This window comes from Macrotis lagotis, chromosome 2 (genome assembly GCF_037893015.1).
Source record: "Macrotis lagotis isolate mMagLag1 chromosome 2, bilby.v1.9.chrom.fasta, whole genome shotgun sequence".
NCBI lineage: Eukaryota > Metazoa > Chordata > Mammalia > Peramelemorphia > Peramelidae > Macrotis > Macrotis lagotis.
In genome coordinates this window covers 190,978,560-191,001,654 of record NC_133659.1, presented here as the reverse complement: position 1 = coordinate 191,001,654, position 23,095 = coordinate 190,978,560, and the positions used below count along the sequence as shown (strand labels likewise).

At 40.9% G+C, this 23,095-nt stretch overlaps 1 protein-coding gene across 3 annotated transcripts in view; it reads left to right on the top strand.

The window, feature by feature from the left end:
• Positions 1-9,339: 9,339 nt before the first annotated feature.
• Positions 9,340-23,095, top strand: part of ARHGAP23 (Rho GTPase activating protein 23) — a 104,373-nt gene continuing 90,617 nt past the window's right edge. For all 3 annotated transcript variants that reach the window (XM_074224093.1, XM_074224092.1, XM_074224099.1), the window contains exon 1: positions 9,340-9,409. In XM_074224093.1, the coding sequence (XP_074080194.1) occupies positions 9,347-9,409 (63 nt within the window). In that variant the 5' untranslated portion in view covers positions 9,340-9,346. The remainder of the gene's footprint in view (positions 9,410-23,095) is intronic.

Here is a 23,095-nt window from a genome sequence, read left to right as displayed (position 1 = left end):
TGTGCACTCCCTCCATTAATTCAGGTCTTCATTCCTCCCCAATTTAGTAATAGTCTCATAGCTCTAAACTTGGAAGGGAACATACAGACCATTTAATTCAATCCCCTCATTTTTCAGATGAGGAAACTGAGGCTCAATAATTAGTCAGTAATTTGATCATGGTCTCATAGCAAGTAATGTTTGAGTGGCAGAAAATTAATCCAGGGCTTCTTGACTCCAAATCCAGCCATCTTTTCAATATTGTATGCTGCATTTTATGTTATTTTAAATAAAGACCTATGCTTAATGCCATGAAATTCTAATCTTCTCTGTGGCCCATTCTTTTGTGGCACCTCATCTCATGTACTCTGGTACAAAGTACTGAGGGGGTGGGGGTGGGGGGTGGGACAGTCACACTCAGCCAGCCCAGGCTGAGCTCATGCTTGAGTTGATGGCATCTATGGTCCTTTCTGAGACATTTCCATACTTCTGTTTCTTCTTTCCCAATCCTCTCCTCATGTTATTTAGACCCTTGGGATAGATCTGCTGAGGGGAATAAGCAGATCAACTCTCTGTTGTTAAACGTTTCCATTAAATTGTTATTGTTATTATCACCATTGACTGTGGTTTAGTCTTGACTTCTTATAAATAACAGATATAAAGGTGCATCTTACTCTATTGCTTCTCTGGAAAATTATGCATATTTAGAATTTTCATAAACCAAATCCAGTTTTAAAAGGACAAGGGGGAGTACTTAATTTAGAACTTTTGCACTGAGAGTGAAAAATTCTTTTAAAATGCAAAGAAGTATTGCCTAATTCATCCTTTTGCATGCCTAGCTATGGACTTTTCTGCAAACAAAACACAACAAAGACAACTATAAAAAAAAAAAGAAACACTTCTCAAATTTATTGCCAAGCCAGGAATCTCCAGGTATGACAAAGATGATGACTTCCAAAGTGACACCAAACTGTGATTAAATCTTCTTTTTAATTCTTCTCTCTCTTTTCCTAATCCCCTTTGAACTTTTCTTCTTTCCCCCCAAATTTAGGCAGCTAATACTACTAGCCTGGACAAAAAGCTACCTTCTTTTCTTTTTTTTTAAATACTTTTTTCTTTTTTTTAGTTTTTTGCAAGGCAGTGGGGTTAAGTGGCTTGCCCAAGGCCACACAGCTAGGTAATTATTAAGTGTCTGAAGCTGGATTTGAACTCAGGTACTCCTGACTCCAGGGCTGGTACTCTATCCATTACTCCACCTAACCGCCCCTTTTCTCTATTGTTTTAAAAAATAAAAATATTTCTATAATAATAGTGTATAGACAAGACTCTGAGGTTTATAAAGTGGTTAAATATGCTATCTTATTTGATAGTCACAACAACCCTGTGACCTAGGAAGCTACAGATATTATTTAACCTCTATTTTAGAGACTCAAAGATAGGAAGTGACTTTGAGAAATGAAGTGTCAGAAGTAGGGGTGATTTAAGCCCAGGTTTCTCCAGATTTCTTTAGCATTAAGGATATATAACATTGGTTCCATTTTACAGATGAAGAAACCAAGAGTCAGAGAGGGGATCAAACATCACATCCCTGAAGAGCAGTGGAGGCAGAACTTAAATATTGATCTCCAGATTCCAAATTCAACTGACTTTTCACTATTTCATGATTCCTCTGAACAGGGAGGTCTGGGACTCCTCTTCCCCCTTGTCCTCATTACATGGAAAGAGGAAATTGAGATGAGCAGTTGGTTTTCTCAAATATAAAATTTCCATTTTCAGCAATCCTTTCCTCTTGTGAGGAGCCAGAGAAAAGAGAAAAAAATAAGGTGAAGCCTGACTGTAAGTGATACCCACAGGGATCTGCCATTGAGAGGCAGCCTGGTATAGTGGATAGAGATGGATAGAGAGCTGACCTCTGTCTTAAACTCTAAGTGCTCTAAGGCAACTAAAGTCAGAAGTTGCAGAGAAAGTGCTAATCTATATTGGTAAAGGGAATTTACTCAACTTGGGGGGGGGTTCCTATAATACTGAAATTATAGATGTAATACCTATCCTTTCCATCTTCAATAGCTGCTCATGAACAACTAGGTGATACAGTGGTTAGATCATTGGACCTAGAGGCAGAAATGCCGAAGCTCAAGTCTAATCTCATTTACTAGCTATCTGAGTCAGTCATTTAACTTCTGCCTCAGTTTCCTAAACTATAAAATTGGAATAATAATAGTACTCAACTTCCATGGTGTGTCTGACGTAAAGTAGACACTAAATTAATGTTTTTTTCCTTTCTTTTTCTCATTCTTTGTCTCCTCTCCATCCCTGCCCCCAGTTCCCATCATGTCCAGTTAACCCAAATGAATGTCTAGGATCCCACCAGGTATACTCAGCCTAGAGTGGCAGGGAAGTGGAATCTCTTAGATCATCATGGATATAAAATTGAAAGGAAGCTTAAATCTAGTTTAATCCTTTAATTTTATAGATGAGAAAATTGAAGCTTAAGGCAGCTAAGTGGTACAGTACATAGAGTGTCAGACTTGGAGTCAGGCTCATTTTCCTGAGTTCAGATCCAACCTTAACTGTGTGACTTTGGACAAAACGCTTAACCCTGTTTGCTTCAGTTTCTTCATTTATAAAATGAACTGGAGAAGGAAATGGTAAATCACTCTAGTATTTTTGTCAAAGAAATTACAAAGAATCATACATGACTGAAAAGAACTGAACAATAATAACAAAACAGAAGCTTAGTAAAGAAGAAAAGAATGGGCAACTAGGTAATGCAGTGGATAGAGCATTGACCCTAGAGTCAGGAGGACCTGAGTTCAAATTTGACCTCAGACACCTAATAATTGCCTAGCTATGTGACCTTGGGCAAGTCACTTAACCCCATTGTCTTCAATAAAAATAAAATTTTAAAAAAGAAGAAAAGAAAAAAAGAGACAGAGACAGACAGAAATGAAGGGTGGAGGGAAAGACAGAAATAAGAGACAGAAAAGAAGAGATGAGAGAGTGAGTTGGGGAGAGACAGAAACAGAAAATTGTGGAGACAGAGAAGGAAAGAAAAGAAAAAGAAGAAGAAAAACAAAGATTTGCTTGGGCCATAGAGCTAGAGAGGGAAGTGGCAAAACTGGGATTCTAACTCAGGTCCTATGACCTCAAATAGTACTAATTTAGTGTTGCTATGATGCTTTAGGATTTACAAATCACTTTCTTTAAAAATGACCTTGTGAGCAAATATCTCCATTTGCAGCTGAAAAAAAACCCCAGAGATTCAGAGAGATTAATTTACTTGACAATCAATAGGTATCAAATACAGGTCTCTCCTGACTACACAATCCAGCCCTGAAGAAATTGCTTGCTTTGAGAGGTCCATTCCGGTAGGAAGTGATAGCTCCTTTCTTATCTAAGACAACCAGGGTGGACTCCAGTAGGGAAGACAGACATCCACATCCCTGCTACCTATACCAGACCAATATGAGATACCTGGACAGTTATAGAGAACAGCTGATGTTGGGCAGAGTGTCACTAATGTCCCCTTGGCATAGTCCCGGCCTGGTCATTTTCATTCTTTATGCCCTTAGGCAAGTCTCTTAACCTCCATCAACTCAGTTTCCTTCTCTGTAAAAAGCAAGGGTTTGGACTAAAGTAGTAGTCTTCAAACTTTTTTGAAAGCTCATTCTTATGAGCAAAAAATGTTTGAGCAGACCCCCAAGGTGGCTATTTTAAAATTATATTGTTGTACTATTAATCAAATTATCTATCATAAAATATTTACCAAAATATATCATAAAATATATACAAAAATATTTTGAGACAAAAATGAAATGAATATTTAAATTTTTTTATTTTATTAAACTAACAAAAATTTTTTCTTTTTACTAGAGCAATTATAATAGTTAAATGAAAACAATATTATTGAATCTATTTATTTATTTAAATTTTGGGTAAAACATTTTGAGATCTAGTGATTCAAAGGTCTGGTTCTAAGTTCAGTGTATTGTGATTCTTGGTTTTTTGGACCATCAGTGTTGAAAAATGATTCTTCCCAAAGATACAGGGAACTAAATCCCATCTACTAATTATACAAAAATGGTTGGTTTTCTAAAAACAATTCTGTCAAATTCCATTTTCCCTAATGTCAGTCATTCTTACAAATAAATCAGAAAGTGTTGCAGTTCTATATATTTTTTCCTGCCTCTTTGGCACCTATTTTTTTTTCCAAGGCAAATGGGGTTAAGTGGCCTGCCCAAGGCCACACAGCTAGGTAAATATTAAGTGTCTGAGACTGGATTTGAATCCAGGTACTCCTGACTCCAAGGCTGGTGCTTTATCCACTGCGCCACCTAGCGGCCCCTACAGGTCTATATTTTTAACCAATAGATTTGCAATTCTCTATAATTCATCATCTGGAAGATTTCTGAGTAGGGTAGAAAATTCTGCTTCCAAGTTCTTAAAAGTGTGTAGGTATGAGAATTTTTATAGATAACACATATATCATTTTGTTTTTCAATGTCTTGCTCATCATGATTTGGATAATATTTCTAGATACAATATACCCTTAGTTATATTAGGTTCATCATTAATAATAGTAGATAGAAATCTATATAGAAACAATCTTCTTGATGACATAGAATTGTATAGATCCCCTTCCTATCAGATCATTTTTTTGCCTCTTCATGTGACTGATGAACTTGGAATAAAGAGCAAGAGAAGTTTGGGTTCTGCTTTTTGTTTGTTGCTCTATTGTGCTCAGATAATTAGTATTACTTGATTTCTTTGCAAGAATCTTTTTGAGGCACTTGTCCAGTGTGTGAGGGGTAGTTTATATAAAACCAGATAACATGATCCATAAATCTACTTCATCAGCTGCAATACATTACAACAGGTTGAAAATGAAACAATGGGGATGATATCACACTTAACTCCATCCCATTGTGGAACTTCAATACTCTTCCCTCGGGATACCTTGCCTTAATAGTGCATCCTGACCACTTGATGTATGGACACAGTGAAGGCACCAGGATTAATCTATAGATTAAATATTAGTAAAACTTAATGTCTTATATTTAATATCATATAACTATGGCATAATATTTTTTCCTGTTTCCGATGGAAGCTTCTTCTGTACCCCTTAGAGTGCATACACTTCATCTTGGAGATTATCAGACTAGAAGATCTCTGGGGATCTTCTAGCTCCAAATCTAGGAAATTCTGAAACAATTTTCTTTGCTCCTTTCCCTCTGGAGAGTGGGGATGATAGTGTTACTCAACTAAATAGTATCAAGTTACAGACTGGTGGCATCAGTGAAATGATGTTGAATAGATGCCTCCCTCCCACTGTTTGACTGGTAACATACAGTCAAAGGTATAATAGATACCTTTCAAAAGAAAATTAATGTTAGCATCTCCTCTGGGATATAGAGATAGCAGTTGGTGCAATTTCACCCTGGATCTGTGACTATCCTCTTGTTCCACTGGGAGCACTCATTGGTTCTGGATAGATGAGAGGAAGAGGGGGAAAGGGTGTGCGGGAGGAGTGTGAGGAGGGTAGCCAGGCTAGGATAGTTAAAGGTGGTAGCAGGTGATTAATTGTTTTAAACTGTTCACACTTTAGATTCTTCCAGCCTGCCTCCATCTGTCCACAAGAGGGTGCTATTTCTCCTTTGGTTTTATTGCCTTACATCTGAAACCTTTTCTAGTGCCACAACTTCTTCCCAGAACAAGACCCCTCCACCTTGTTCTTAGTATCTCATTTCTGTTTCATATCCTGGGGGGGGGGTTCTTTAGGAGGAGGTGTAGCCCAGGGTCAATTTTCAGTTCTGAGATGCTAGTATGATGGATTGTTCTCTTTATTCCCATCTCTCCTTCCTACTCTTTTAGAGGAAATTGTAAGATTTGGCTTCATTATTCTCTTGTCACATCATTTGAAGTTGAAATAGTCCTTAGAGGTTTCACATTCAGGATCTGCTTCTTATATCTGAGTGACCTTGGGTAGGTCACTTGCTCCATGAGTCTCAGTTTCATCCTTTATTTAAAAAATGGAAATAGACTAGATGTTCTCTAAGGTCCCATCTAGTACTAAATCCTATGATTCTTGATATAGAACCAGCAATTGGTGTCTGCTCAATCTGCACAGAATTGGAGTTGCCTTGGCATATTTGGGGAAGGGAAGGAAAGGAAGATTCTATTTAACCACAGCCACCTACCAATAGTTCCTCCCTCATCTCCAATCAGCACTATCTAGGCAATAGTGCAGGGCGAAGATGTAATGAGATGTGGAGAAGGAAAATTATTATTCAGGAGAAGGTAGGAGGGAGATGAAGGAACTGGAGTTTTGGGGGCAACAAGGAAGGAAAGGATATGGGGTATAGGATGAGTTGGAAGAGTGGTGTGAAATGACAGGATGGGTGTCTGGGCTGGAGGAGGTAGGTCAAGAGCACAGGAAGAGGTGTGGAAGAGCAGTGAGGTGGGGGAACTTTCTGGGAAGTGGGTGGGAGCAGGATTGGGGGTAGTAGTCAGGGATTGTGTGTGTATGTGTGTGTGTGTGTGTGTGTGTGTGTGTGTACTACTGTATTGTGGACTAAGGAATTTGACCGGATGGGAGTGTGAGCTCATTTCCTCTTGCCTCTTTCAGGAACTGAGGGCACCACAGGCTGGAAAAAGTGAACGGGGCAGTCACCACCCTCCTTCTCTCCTTTTGACTCAGGTCATGATGCCTGATGCTAGTGCTTAGTTCTTAATCAGTCTCAGACTTCTGAATTTCACTCCCCCCCCCACCCCCAAGCAGTCAGTTTGTCCAGGAAGGGGAGGATACACTGGAGAGACAGAACTCTTGGGACCCATTCAAACAACAAAGAGGAAAGGAGTAGGGGACCATGATCTGAGGAAGTGACAGGAGAATATAAAGAACTAGCAAGGAAAAAATGAACCTACAGCACTATAGCATGAAGGCTTGAAGTTAGACAGCAAGAATGATTTCCTGTGTTATGGAAATTCATGGCTAAAGCTCTGAGTCACCCCTCTCTGTTCTTCAGACTGGAAGCTTGATGTGGGTGTGGGGGCTGTTTTAGGGTTCGAGAAGGCATTTTCCCAATACCAGATGGAGTCATTTGAGATGAGGTTAGAAGGTAAATTTGAGGGCAAGGAAATGGAGACCAAGGATAGGCTCTCTAGAGATTAGTATAAAAAGACATTCTCCCTCCAGACTAAAGGAGCCCCAGATAAAAATGGAATCTCTCCCTGGGCACTATCTTTGTTCTCACATTTTTTCCAGGAGACCTAGATCTTGTTTTGACCCAAGGAATGAAGAGTTGGGAGACACTTGGATACAACTAAGTCATAGAGAAAGGGTCTGTTCTTCCCTGCCTTACTGGGGAAAGTCTGAAGTTTTGGGGTTGTTTTTTTTTTGCCTCCTGAGGTTTTGATTATGAGTATGTATGGGGAATGATGAAAGGAGGTAGTTTTTAACCTAACCTCCCCATCTCTTGGCCATATTCCAATGTGTGATTCCATGAATCCTTTTCTTTAATCATCTGGAAGCACAGGAAGGTTATTAAATCTGCAAAGGATTGTAGGAAAATGAAAGGAACAGAGTTTCATGTAGCAGAAAAGAAAGAGGTAAGATTGCAGAAAGGACTTACCAACCTGAAAGTCAGGTATAACCCAGAGAATTTGGGGTTTCTTCCTTCCTTTCTCTACCCCCCACTAGGGGTAAGAGCATTGCCAGGCTGAATGGAAGGGAGAGGCAATAGGGGATTTTTAGGTGGTGGTTGGAGGAAGGTGGATTTCCGACACAACTCACCATTGGGATACCCCTCCAGGCTAATCTTTGTGACTGAGTCGGTGTTAGACCGGAAAACACTAGAGGCCAGAAGTAGGAATCCAGTGACTCACAGGTATGTGTCTGTGACTATTCGTCTCACCAATATTTTATCTCTCATACTGCACTCCTAGACTAAGGGTTTTTTCCACTGGAGGCCACAATCAATGAAGATATTAGGAGAGAGGGGAATTATGGTGGGTAGGAAAGAATTAAGGTGGCAGTTTTATTTCTTTTTCTCTACTACCTCATTTCTCCTATTTAATTACAGTACTCTGACTCCCAAACACATATGCCCCCCCAGGGAGTGGAATCAGAAAGCCTTGGTTTGGAATACTTTCCTGGGGAACTGACCTATGGAGAATTCTGCATTCTTTCCCAAAGTATATCATCATCAAAAGATAAGTTCTACAGTTAGAAGGCCTCCTCTCTCTCTCTCTCTCTCTCTCTCTCTCTCTCTCTCTCAAGTCTACCTTTCTGTCTTTTTTTTTTTCCTGTCTTGGTTTTTTTCTATATCTTTGTGTCTCTCTTCATTTCCATGTGTCTAAGAACTATTTGAGGAATGTTAGATTGCTTCCTTTATCTATCTGTCATCTATCTATCTATCCATCCTGTCTTGTGTATCTGTTTATGTCTCTTTCTCTTTTACTATTTTCCAGTCTTCAGTCTTTGTATCTGTATCTGTTTCTCTGTATTTTTCTTTGTCTCTCTCTTTTTGCTAGTTCTGGGTAAGGTGCCCTTGACCTCTTTCCCTGACCTCATCAAGCTCTCTACCTGGGCCATTCTGGGGAAGCAAGTTCTCTTGTCTCTTTGTTTCTCTCTATCCCTCTTTCTCTGTTTCAATCTGTCTCTATTTCTTTCTCTCTCTGTCCCTCCTTCTCTATCCTTCTTTTCCTCCTTCTATGTCTCCTTCACTCTCTTACTTCCTCACTCTCCATTTTTCTTTCCTCCCTCTCTGCCTCTCCCTTCTTTTCTATTTCTCCCTACCCTATACCCTTCCTACGTCTCTGTCTGTCTCTCTGTTTCTCTCCCTCCTACGTTTCTGTCTCTGTTTCTCTCCCTCCTACGTTTCTGTCTCTCTCCCTCTCCCTCTCTGTCCCTTCTTTCCTATCCTTTCCCCCCTTTCTGTTTCTATACCCCCCTCCCTCTCCACCCTCTCTAAGCTCTGTTCCCTGGTCTCTGTCCTGTCCTTCCTTTGCGGCTTCCTCAGCCCAGGGTTCTCTCTGAGCTGTCATCCTGAGGCTTCGGATGAGCAGGACAGGCTCTGAGCTCCACTTCCATCGGGGTCTAATCGTAGGGTGAGCTCCCTTCTTGGTTCTCTCTTCCACTTTCTAGCTCGCGGAGTCTGTGGGCTCTTCGCCCTGCTCGGTGGGCTTGCCCCTTCCCTGCCAAGTTCTCCTCCTCCTCCTCCTGGCCCCTTCCTATCCCGCCCAGGTTCTTCCCACTCCCCGCCCAAACTACTCCCATTTCTCTCCAGGCTCCGCCTCTCCCCTCCTCCTCCCCTCTCCCCGTCCCTCCCCAGCCCTGACCGGGCCCCAGAGTCGCCGCTGCTGCCCGATGAATGGAGTCACCTTCTGCCTGGTCGGGATTCCTCCCCGTCCGGAGCCCCGGCACCCCCAGGTGAGAGGAACTGGCAAGGAATACGGACAGAAAGCCTGGCAATATGGGATGCAGGGCATGGGCAAGACGGGTGATGCTACCCAGGAATGATACTGCCACCTCCCCCAGAGTTTTCCCAAGTGAGGGCAGAGTCTGGGGGAAGGGGGGACACCCTTCCTGGGAGGGAATTGATTGGTGGGCAACTTGGGTCTCCGGATCATTGGTCAGGATGTGAATAGAAACAACCCCTGAAGCTCTTAGGTCTGCTCAGGAATGGGTATAGTGCCAGGACAGGACTGGGCACTGAGGGATGACAGAGACAGTGGACAGTAGAATGACCTGCCCAGGTAAATGGGAAGCAGGCAGCAACGGTAGAAGGGGGAGGCCCAATCCCTTTGTCCCTCCATTTGCCTGCCAGCCAGGCAGGGCGACTCTCACTCCCGTTTCCTCTGCCCGAGTTTTCTTTTTCCGTTGGTGAGGCCCAGACACAGCTGGAGAGGGAGAGAGTGGGGGAAGGGGCTCCTTTCAGAGCTGGATGTCCTCTCCAGGGCAGGCAGGGCAGGCTTTAGGATGCCAGGCTTTAGGGATTGAAATTGGGGCTACCTCCTCCCTAGGACCAAGGGCAAACTGGTCAGCTTCTATGCCCCCTCTCCCCATAACTTACAGCCTCAGGACATATGGCTCCTCAATCACTGGGGGGAGTCCCCTGCCTCCACCCTTTGCTCTTGGACTGCTGGTCTGGGTGGGTGGGTCTGGCCTGGAGGTGCCAGGGGGATTAGTCAGAGCTGTGCTGCTCTCCCTCCCTTGTTTGGGTCCTTTCATCTACCCAGCTGCTGAAGATGGGGAGGGGCCCTGAACCCAGAAGGCCATGATCCAAAGGCAAAATCCTAACCATTCTCCCTGTGTGTCAGAGAGAGCTGATCTAAGAGATGCCTTGCTAGGTGTCCTTCTGATCAAAAAGCTCACCTCTTCCTGAGGGGGTATTGTTGTTGTTGTTTTGGTGACTGGCAAAGACATTGGAAGCCAGAGGTACTTATTGGTGAGGAATTGCTATACTCCTCTATACTATCTGGAGCCCTGAGTGAGTCAAGTAACCACCTTAGTTTTCTCATCTGTAAAATGGGGATAATAGCACCCAACTCCCAGAATTGTTGTAAAGCTCAAAAGAGATAACCTTTTGCCAATTTTAAAGCGATATATAAATATTTCAGCTATCATCATCATCATCATCATCATCATCATCATCATTATTATTAAGAACGGTTACTCGGTATGGAAAACACCATCTAAAGAATGATTCAGTTTTAAGGTCTTTGTTGGATCCTTCTCTTCCTTTAGGGCTAAATTCTTAGTGACCCTGGTGCCCTAGGTTTCTTTTTATTTCATGGTGGAGATTTGGTGCTTTGAGAATTCAATGGCTGTGGGTTAGCCTATGTCTTCCCAGGACCTGTCAATGAGATTCTCATCTCTCCATGACTCTGCTGATCTGCCCCCTTTCTTTCCTCTGCCCCCACCTTCAAGCCCAAGTGTGTTTCCTAATTACGAACTTGAAATTCAGGATGAACTGGGGAGTGGGGTGGGTCATTAAACATGAGTCCTTTGGTTATACCCCCTTCCTACATCTTCAAAATTGGGGGTGGTTGGAGTGTGAGCCTGTGATTGTCCCCCTCAGGCAAAGTTGCAGCCCCATTAACAAAACGCTGGGGCTGTTGATTCAGTGTGTATTTTTACATGTGATTTACTTCACTTTTATAGGACAATCCCTTTCACCTCAAACCTGGTCCAAAGACTCTCAAACCCCAGTCTTCCTAGTGCTTCGTCTAGGCAGGAGAAAGGGGGGAACGGCTCATTGGGATCAAGCCTATTTCCTCTATTTGCTAAGTATCTCCTCTTCCCTGGCCTTTGAGAAATTCTGGCAGAGTCATCAGTTCACTCTGGTACCTTCTTGGGTAGGAACAAGGCAGGGGGGATAGGAGAGTAGTGTTGGGAAATTGGCAGCTGTACCAAGTTCAACTGGCCAAGGATAGGTGGTGAAGAGATCAGTTTCTGATCTTCATTCAATTCTGTTTTGAGGATTTGATCTCTCTCTCTCTCTCTCTCTCTCCCTTTCTCTCCCCCCCCCCCCCACTCACAACTGCAGCTCCAGAGCTGGGTCTCTTCCCAGCATCCAGGGAGAGATTGAGCTAGTCAGTGGAGTGAGTGTTGTGCCTTTGAATGAGTACCTTGCTTTTCTATTCCTTCTATATTCTCAAAGAGCAAGTGGACATTCTCGATTTGCCAAAAGTAAACCTCTGCTACTTAGGCCCTCTTAGCATGTGTGTTTGTGTATATTAAATATTATGTATGAGTTATATATGTGAGAGATGCACATACAGAAAGTGACAGAGGCAGAGACAGCAAGAAAAAGAGATGCAAAGATATAGAGACAGAGAAGGGGGAGGAGAGACAGACAGATAAACAGAGGCAGAAAGAGATCTAGTTCTAGGTTCTGAATAGGGGGATGGATGGTATCATTTTCTAGTGAAGGAATATTTTGGAAGGCTTCTGGTCAAGCATGATCTGACAGGAAGAAATTCCAGTTTTTACCATGAGAGATTAAGTTTAGATGTCTAGAAGGAAAAAGACAAAGTGATATAGTAGAAAAAACTCTGGACTTTTAGTCCAGAGACCTGAGTTCCAATCCTAGTTCTGACAAATTACTTGCTGGACTTAAAACCATGGAATTAAAATTTTTTGAACTTAATGTTTCCTTATGGGTAAATCAGGGGATGTTAATATTTTCACTGTTAAACTAAAAGATATGAGCTATTGTTATAATAAGAAGCTTTTGTAACTTGTCTTTCCCACTGCCTGGTCTATGAGAGCATTTGATTGTTGATTGATTGATATATAGAGAGAATTGTGAGATGCTGTAATAAGAGGCAGCAGAATCTCCCATTCTAAGTGTTAGTTTTCCATGTCTGGAGGGGGTTAGACTCTGCCCAAAGGCAGAGCAATGATAAAGATGGTCTCTCTGAAGGGAGAAAGAAAGAAGAAAAAAGAAAACCAAATAGTCTATACCTTGTTGGACCTCAATTTTCTTATCTGTAAAAGGGAGAGTTTGAACAACTAGAAGATGTCTAAAGTTCATTCTAGGTCTAAATTCTATTAGTCTTTGGATGATAGGATTATACATTTAGAAGTGAAAGATACCAGCTTGAACTGGATCATGAGAGCTAATTGTTAAAATTTCTCTGTGCTCATTTATGCCTCAGAAATCAACAAACTACAAATCAGGGCTTGTTTCTGTTGTTTTGTTGATTGCCTAAACCTAAGAAAATAATGGAGACAATATTACTAAAGAAGAATACACTGAAAATTGTGTAGTGGGTACATTTATTCCACTTCTCTCACAGCCAGAGCTTAAAAATATTTATCAGCACATCCCTGCTTAGATATTTAGTTCAGCCTACACATTTTGCAAATGAGAAAACTGAGTCCCACGGAGGTGAAGCAACTTGTTTCAAGTCTAATCTTTTATTGTGCCCTAGAATCTATGCAATTTTGCACAAAAGTAATTTTATGAGGATAGTTTTCTTTAAGATTCAACAAACATTTATTAAACTTTATTATGTGGCAGGTACTATGCTAGGTGTTTGGAATATAAAGAGAGAAATTATACAGCCTTTGGTCTTGAGGACAGTTACAATCTACATTCTACCAGGGAATGTAGGAATAGCACTCCTGCCTCCTTTTAGTCTCTCGTCTGAGTTACATCTTCTGCTTATCTAATGACCACCATCAATTCTTGAATTTTGTCAGATCACAGGATTGAGGATTTGGAACTGGAAGGAACCCCCGAAGTCATCATTGATACAGAAGAAGGCTGAGGCCAAGAGAAAAAAAAAGTCATTTGCCCAGAGTCACACTAGTAGTAATGAGAGTAGAGCTAGAATTTGAATCCAGGTTTCTCTGATTCCATATCCATTATTCTTTCCAATCAGGTCAAGGATGACTAAACGAGATCTTTTACCTTCAGTGTGGGTAGAGAAAATAGTGCTCAATATTCAGGAAATGGTGGGGTACTATTCATGAACTTACTTCTTTTCTGACCCTCATAGGTCCCATGCACTTTGGGGTTGTGCTTAGTTGTAAGTGGGAGCTGAGGCAAGAAGAGAAGAGAGATAGTCCAGTACAGCTTGAAATGGTTAAGAAAGGAGAAGAAGAGGTGAAATCACTGACTGAAAGGATTATGGATTTGGATTGTGCATGATTTTGAATTATATAGCCAACTGACTCCTCCAACCTCAAAAAAATATGAATAGAAACTGACAGAGCTGGCTCTGCCTTCCTCCTAACCCCCTTGTTCTCCTCCTCCCCAAGCACACAACCCGACTTTAGATCAAGGGCCCCTTTACATCGTGTGAGATGGTGCCAGCTTGTCAGCATGGCCGTGCCAGCTAGTACCCAGTAGGCATCCCCTCCCCCTCTCCACTTGCAAGGATCCAGGGGCCCAGTTAGTCTTAGAACTGGATCTTAGGTCAGGTTCTGATCAGGGGCAGTGGGATGAAATGTGGACATAATTAACCTTTTATATTCTCTGCCAGAGCAATCAAATGTCTCTGAGACCCAAGACTCCAAAGAAGTCTTGAGGGAGAACAGGTGTTCTTAACCTGGAATCTGTGAACTTTTAAAATGTTTGTGTTTGTGTGTGTGTGTGTGTGTGTGTGTGTGTGTGTGTGTGATAACTTCATTTTGATATAATTGACTTCCTTTGTAATACTACATATTTTTATTTTATACATTCAAAAACATTCAGAGAAGGAGTCTATGGCACCCAAAAAAGATTAAGAAACCTTGTAATAGAGGGGAAGAGGAGGTTTAGGAAATCAAAGAGAAAACTAGATGGACCAGTGGGAGTCATTCACAGCCTATCAGAGCTTTCTATAGCTTCATCCTTAGAAAGTGGCTGGCATTAGTCTTGGGAAGACAGATCAAAGGAAAAGCCAACTCTCTTTCAGTTATCTAGTTTGTGGATCATTCATCCAATCCAATCCAATTTATGAAGCATATATGAAGTGTCTGCTATGTGTAAGGCTCTGTGTTAAGCCCTGGGGGGTGGGGGTGGGGGAAGGAAGACAAAGAGAAAATAATAAGCAGTTCCTGCCCTTAAGTAGATGGGCAACTTGGACTGGAACTGTCTGCATAGTCTGCAAAGGAAAGTCATGCAATAAGCCTGGAAAGATTGGTTTTAGATGGTGAAGGCTGTAAATGCTCAGAATTGAAGAGTTTGTTTCCTGTCCGTGAGGCAATAGAAAGCTACTGAAGGTTATCAGGGGAAGGTGGGGTGACATTGTAAGGCTTACGCTTTAAGAAGATCATTTTGGCAGTTGTTTGGAAAATGGAATGAAGAGGAAAGAGAATGGAATCTGAGAGTTTAGTTAAAAAAGCTGTTGCAATAGTCTAAGATAGAGGGTGGTGGTGGTGGGGCTCAGATAGGAGACTTTCACTGGAGATAGAATTGACAAGATTTGGAAAACCCCTTGGATTTAGGGGTCAAAAGGAGAAGAATTGAGGAAGATTGAGGTTGTGAATCTGGATCACTGGAAGGATGGTTGTGCCTTCAGTACAGTCAGAGATGTGTGAAGGAGGGATAGATATATGGGGAAGATGATATAAGATATGGGGGAACTTGGTGAAATTGAGATGTCTTGGGGGTATCCACCCTGGTGTGCTTGGGTGTCCACCCTAGGGAAACTGACATGAGTTCCTGAGAAATGCAAATTCATTTCGACATCAGTTCAATAAAAAGAAAGGAAATCTCATCTCTGACTACCTCCTCCCCCCCCCCCCCCGCCACCCCCATTTCAAATCGTAAAATACCTCTGGGATAAAGTACAAAGTCTTCTGTTTGGCTTTTAAAGACTTGCAATCTGGCTCCTGCCTGCCTTTCCAGACTTAAAACAAATTCCTTCATATATTCTATATTTCATTCAAACTGGCCTACCAAATTTTGGAAAGATTGCTGACTCTAGAATAAGAGGATCAGGGCCAAACATTTCATTTCTGATGCTAACTGCCTGTGTCCAGTCTTTGTTAAAGACCTTCAAGAGAGGAGGAGAATCTTACCACTTTTTGAGGCAGCCCATTCCAATTTTGGATTGCTCAAATTGCTAAGACTTTTTTTCCTTGACAAGCCTAAATTTACTTCTTTAAAATGTCTACCCATGGCTTCTGATTGAACAACACAATCTAATTACTCTCCTGCATGACATCCTTTAAGATACTTGAAGATGGCTATAATGTCCCCTCAATTCTAATGTTTTTTCTAAGTTGACCACTACTAGTCCTTGGTCACAGACTCGAGGCCCTTCATCATCTTCTGAGCATGAAGAGATTAGTCTAGTCTGACCTTATCAGCATCCTTCTAAACTGCAATGCCCAGAACTAGAAGCAGTACTCCAGATAAGGTCTGTGAAAGGGCAGAAAACAGTGTGACTATTATCTCCCTATTTGTCAAAACTAGGTCCCTTAATACAGCCAACTATCCCATTAACCTTTATTGTATGCCATATGCTGACTCATGGAACTTGTGGTCTACCAAAAACCTCAGATCATTTTTAGAACAAAGACTGTCTAACAATGCTTCCCCCCAACCCCACCCCAGATATGTGAAGTTGATTCTTTTGTATCCAATTTTACATTTTTCCCAATTGAATTTCATCCATTTAGTCAAGGACTCTAACCTGTCAAGATCCTTTGGGATCCTAATCATGACCCATTGTATGAGCAATTCCTCCAAGAGTCATGTTATCTACAAATATGATAAGCTTGCTATCTATACTTTTATTCAAATCATTGATAAAAATGTTAAATGTCATAGGGTCAAGCACAGATCCTCAAGCACAGTACTCTGTTGGATACCTTCTGCCACATTGACACTGAATCATTTACTCTGAATTGTACAATCCCATCAGTTACAAATTTTTCTATATTACTTCCCCTTCTTTGCAAGAATTGTAGGAGATAATTTACCAAAAGCTTTGCTAAACTCTAATTAATTGATAACCACAACATTTCTCTCATCTAGTTTAGAAATCCTGCCAAAAAAGGAAATCGGTCTTATTGATACCAGGGAGGCTCATTGTAATCACTGCTTCCCTTTCTAGATCTGCTCATAGACCATTGCTTTCATGACCTTTTTGTCCCTTGGGACAAAGTCAAGCTGATTAGTCTATAGTTTAGAGAATTTCTAAAAAATTGTGACATTTGCCCTTCTCCAACCTTGTGATGCCACTCCTATCTTTCAGCTATCACTGACTGGCTCTGCCATCACATCAGCCAGTTCTTTAAGGACACAAGGTCACTCAGATGCGCCAAGAGACTTGAATCCATTAAGGGAAACTGGTTGCTTACTGTCTTCTTACTTTTTATGACTCTTAGTTATTTTTGTTCTGTCATTTATAAAATTCATTCATTAATTAAAACATTCATTAAGTATATTAATATAAAAATCATTCTCCTTTGCAGAGAAATCAGAAAGAAAATAAAAATTGAGTAACTCTCCATCTTTCTGCCATCATTTATTATCATTCTATCTACCCTAAAAATCTACTGACTCAGCTTTTGCTGTCTCCCATGCCTCTAATGTAATCTTTCTTACCTCTGCCTTGTAGACTGCCTAGCATTTTTCAAAGTCCTATACAAAAGGCCAAGCACTACCTCCATCTAATTCCCTCCGGCAATGGTGCCCTTTCCCTAGAAATTACTTTGTAATTACTTTGTAATTAAATTCCTGTGTATATGTTATTCTTTATTATTTTTTAAATTTTATTTCATTAAATATTTCCCAATGAAATTTTAACTTTAAAAAGTTTTGAATTCTCTCCTTTCCTCCCACTCCTCTTTTCCTTCCACTGAGAAGATAAGCAATATGATATCAATTGTACATGTGAAGTCATTCTAAACATAATTCCATCTTAACCATGTTGCAAATAAAGCAAAATAAGTCAACCATGTTAGTGTCATTTGCCAATAGAATGTAAGCATCTAGAGGTCAGGCACTGTTTCATTTTTGCCTTTGTGTCTCTGTATCTAATTGGCCCTTAACAAAAACTTTTCGAATGAATTTATTAATAAATGCTTTACAAATTCAAATAAGAAATGCTTTTGCATTATTCACTTTTTTCATTATCAGTGAGAGAATTTCAACTACCCAAAAAGCTTGAGATGATTTCATTTTTTTTTTCAGAATAGGAAGATGCTTATATGAAACTTTAAAGGAAAAAATGTGGTTTCTGATCTCTTCTGTCACTCAGAAGTTCAGAATTTTGAGTCTTTTATGAGGAAGGCTAAGCAAGGGCTGTATTGGGAGATCTTGCCAGCTTCCTGGGAGGGAGGAAGGCTGACCTATCTGGGACTCTCAGTGCATTCTCTCTGGAAAGGGAGGGGGAAGTGTGAAGAGAGGTTGCCTTATTCATTTAGATCCCTTAGTCTAGCTTTTTATGGTCCAAGTCATCTTTTCTGTGTCTCAGCCTCTCTGTAAACCAACCTTTCTTCTTCATCTTGGCAGAGGAGAAACAAGGGTCACTCTTGTCTTCTTTATCTAAATCATAAATAAATAAATGATGAGTTTATTCATTATAATAAAGAATTGTCATAAATAAATGAAAACTAATTCATTCCATCATTCAGATGGCTAGCTGGTTAAAGGCCTTAGTTGTTCTCAGTAATGTTCAAAGCATTCACTGTTCAAGTCCCTGCCCTTATGGGGCTTACAATTCAACTGGGGGTTCCCAATGATGCATGAAAATGGATTTGTAGAAAACTAGTAAGTGCATAATCAAATACATAAAAGGAAAGTATAGAATAGAAGTACTTTAGGAGTTCATTCATAAGGAAACTCAATGTGTCTCTGGAGCAATCAAAAGAAAGCTTCTGAGAGGAGGTGAGGGAGCTCACCTGGACCTGAAGAATGGGTAATAGGAAAGAGATGAGGACACAAGGTGTCCATGAATTCTGTCCTATCTAACCAGGATGCTTCATGCTACAGCCAAGCCTTAGGGAAATTGCTCCACCAGGAGGTTGAAGGAGGAGATATGGCAGCTCTTTGCCAGGGGTGTCTCAGGGGGAGGGGCAGAGGGAAGCCTCTGGTGGTGGCAAAGAGCCCAGGGCTGAGATCGGAACTGGGGGAAGAAAGGCTCCTTGTATCCAGTGCATTTAGGGGTGCCCAGGGGGTGGGGGAACAGTGGGTCCATTGTCTCAAGCCAGGGTCGGGAATTTGGCTGTGGAGCCAGAAGAACTGTGCCCCCCTCCCCCCCTTGCTTGGGATGCTAGACTGTCAGAATCTGCCTATGGGTTCCCCCTGACAAGACCTCAGTGAGGGCCAAGTCAGAGAAATGGGGAGAGAGAAAGTCCTGGGAGAAGAGACAGAAACAGAGGCAGACAGAGAACCAGGAGATTCTTGCAGACTTTGAGTCTTTGAGCTCCAAGGGGCAAGGGAGGATGGGGGGGCATGTGGGTCAGAAGGAATGTAGCCGTTGCTGTGGGTGACAGATGGAAACCATGTGGTAGAGCCTGGGGCTGGTAGTGGAAAGGTTGGGGTGGGAAAGAGTCCACAGATGGAGAACTAGCAGAGGGGATAGAAAAGAGACAGGGGAATAATATGGTTAGATCAGTCCTGTTGCCTGATGGCTGCTAGTTTCAGTCTGATTTCTTTTAGATTAGCAACTCCTTTTCCTGGAGGTATGAAATTCCCCAAGATTTACCTCTATCTGTGGATATGGGGAAGGGGGAATTGTAGGGGAGGCTCACAATGTGATTAGGCAGATTTTCCTTCTCTGGAGTCCCTGACAGACAGGAAGGGGATGGAATGAGAGCACCACCCTCCCATCCCAATCACACTTCCCTCCAAGAGGTCCCAATGTCGTGGAGGGGGAGGAAGCTGCTTATTGTTACCTTGGGAGGTAGGAAGAAACATAAGGAATTGAATGCTAAACTGAATGGGATCTTGGGGGTCATTGAGTCTTAGCCCCTCATTTAACAGAAGAGGAAACTAAGAAATATTGGAGGAAAATGACTTGGAGGAGGGGGAGAGGGAGAGAAAGTGGAAAAGAGAAGAAAGAGAAAGAGAGAGAAGAGAGAAAAGAGAGGAGAGAGAGAGAAAATGAGAGGAAGAGGAAGGAGGTGAGGACAGGGAGATAGAGAGGAAGAGGGGAAATTGAATCGGGAGCGGGGGGTAGTAGGAGAGATAGACAGGAAGTTGGACAGGTAGAGAGACGGAGAGAGACAGAGAAAACAAGAGAGAGAAGAAAAGAAAGTCAGAGCTGGAGATGGTATGTATTCACAGGTTCCCAAGATCAAAATAGGAAACAGGGAGTCTGGGTTTTTATGTCCCAGGGCAGAACACAGTGAACAGGATGTATTCTCCGAAATATATGCCCATCTCCATTTCTCCTCCAATCCTCTGTGCCTCTGAATAATACTAATAATGATAACAACAATGAAGACAACAGGAATATTATTGTTAGATTTCAATACTTAAGGGATTACAAAGCTTTTTCCTGACAATAAATGTATGAGGTTGGTAGTGAAACTATAATTAATCCTATTTTACAGATGAGATAACCCAAAATGAAGGAGATTAAGGGATATGCCCATTCCTTTAAACTTTAACATCAGTACTGGATCCTAACTATTTTGACTTTAAGATCATCACACCATTACTTCTATCTTACTCTTAAGGAGAAATTCTTCAAGGTCAGCTTCTTCCAGGTGGAATCAAAAGAGCAGGGAGAAATGTACCCCTTAATCCTAATTTCAGAAATAGTGACAAAGGGTTTCTTCTGTCTCTTTCCTTCTCCTTGTTGAAGGTTTCCTCTTATCTTTCAGCAGTCTTCTCATAGAGGAATAGAAAGATTTGTAGGATAGCCACTGCTAGTTCCACAGATGAGGACAAGGATGAGAATGAGGTTTCATCTCCTTTATATAATTGGGAAGGGGGTGAAATGAAGGATTGGAGAGCCCTGGAGGCTACCAACTTTGAAACTGCCTCTCCTTATTCCCTAATCTTCATCCAGAGAAAGCCAATTCTCCCTTTGGACTCATAGCCTAAGGAAATGAGGCAGCCATCAAAAAAAAAAAAGCAGGTATCTGGTATAAAATCTAAGACTATTGCCTTTTTTTTTAATATCTCCTCTACAGGGTTTTTTTTATTTGTTCATTCAGGGAGTGTGCTTTCTCTTTCCTGGGACTTCTACAAATTGTACACTGCTCAGAACACCAATGGAATATTGGGTTCAGTTTTGGGCACCATTTCTTTTTTTGGAATTGATAATTATATATACTACAATCATTACTCAATATTCTCTACTCTCAATTCCTTCCCTCCCCATACTTTTGATTCTTCCTTTGAAGGAAAACAGGTCAAAGGCTGGTAGTTTCCAACTACCAGAGGCTGGTAGTTTAGTAAGTAATTATTATTTATTAGGCAGCAACATTATAGGAGATGGCTAGCTGGTACAATAGTTAGAGCTCTGGACCTGGAATCAGGAAGAGCTAAGTTCAAATTTGACCTCATACTCTAACTAACACTTTGACCTGGGGCAAATCACTCAACTTCTCTTTACCTCAGTTTTCTCAGTCATAAATGGGGATAATAACAGCACCTTCCTCTCAGGGTTGTTGTAAGAATCAAATGGGATAAAATGTGTAAAGTGTTTGGCATAATGCCTGGCCACAGTAGGCACTATATAAATATTTTATTGTTGTTTAATCATTTTTCAGTTATGTCTGACTCTTTGTGACCCCATTTGAGGTTTTCTTGGCAGAGATACCAGAGCATCTTGCCATTTCCTTCTCCAGCTCATTTTACAGATGAGAAAACTAAGGCAAATAGAGTTAATGACTTCTCTAGGGTCAGACAACTAAGAAGCCAGATTTGAACTGAGGAAAATCAGTCTTCCTGATTATAGTCTTCTCTCTCTATCCATTGTGTCATCTAGTTGCCCACCATTTTATTTAAAGAATTCTCAAAGTCAAATATAAACTTGGTATTTCAATTTGAATATCTTCAGGCAATTTAAGGAATTGGAGAAAGCTGATAGGCAAAATAATATCATGGAACCTACTTTATATTTCTAGCTTGCATTTCTACTTACTTATATTCTTACTTTATTCTTGTTCAAAGATTTTTTTGACATTTAAAAAATTCATAATTCCTACTAGTTGTAAATTTGGTTCAAACTGATTAATAAAATACAGTCTATATAAATTTTAAAATATGTATATATATATACATATATATATACATATATATATATATATATATATATATATATAATTTGGATGACTGTGTGAAGTATAGAAGGCAATTGAATTTAGGTATATCAGGAAAGGGTTCCTAGAACAAGAGTGGGAATCTTTTTTTCTGCCAAGGGCCATTTGAATATATAAAGCATCATTCACCTGCTATATTTGGTCAAATATTGAATTAATTTACCCCTAAAAAGCTCCAACATATATTGAATTTCAAATCCTGCCTGTGGTTGCCTTGGAAGTGCCAGACCATAGGCCTTATATAGCTCTCTAACTGGACATTTCCAGTCCCTTCTCTAGAAGGTAGGATTTTTGCTAAAACTTGAAAGAAGACAGGGGAGACAAGAGGGAGAAATAAAGAGGAAGAGCATCTTGGGAATGGGGGATATCCAGGGAAAATACCTTGATCCAAGAGATGGAGTGTCTTATCCAGAGAAGAGCAGTGCAAATATCACTGGAACAAAGAGTTTATGGTGTAGTATAAGGTGTAAGAAGACTAAAGAGAGGTGGAAATGGGGTGAAGCAGGTTATGAAGGCCTATGAATATCCAACAAATGATTTTTATATTTGCTCCTAGAGGTGATAGAGAGCCACTGCAATTTATTGAGTAGGATGATGATCATGGTCACATGAGAACTTTAGGAAGACGATTTTGTCAGTTCAGTAGATTATGGATTGGAGTGGGGGCAGACTTGTGGCAGGCAGGCTAGTTGGCAGTCTATTGCAATAGTCCAGGCATAAGGTGATGAGAGCTTCTTACCAGAGTATTGGCAGTGTCAGAGGAGAGGAGAGGACATATTCAAGAAATATTACAAAGGTAAAATTGACAGATTTTGATAACAGCTTATAGGATATGATAAAGATTTAGGAGTTTAAGGTACACTTCAATTGTGAACCTAGGTGACTAGGTAGATGGTGGTACCTTCAGCAGTAATAGGGAAATTAGGGAGAGAAGATTTGAAAGGAAATTTAATAAAAGTTGCAGAGTAGTTGCAGACCTGCATTGATAAAGGGATTTTTCAGTTACCCATAGAAATAGATTATAGGTCTGGATCAAGAAAGAGAAAAATGAGAACCTAAGTTTGAGTTCAGGGCTATCTCTTAAGCAATAAAGATGCTGAGGGCTCCAGAGACTGTCATTAAAAAGAACAACAGAAAGAACTAGTCATGGAACTTATCTGAAGAAGAGTTAAGTTGGGAGCTATCTTCCAATATTTTAAAGGCTGTCCTATGGAAGAGAAAGAAGACATTTTTTTCTAGCTTCAGTGGGCATAACTAGAGCTAGTTAAACAGATATTGCAAGGAGTTCCTTATTATTAGTTGTATTCAAAAAGAGACTACAAGAAAACCTGTAAGGGATATAGAAAATCCATAAGGAGGGGTGGCGTAGTGGCATAGTGGATAAAGCAGCGG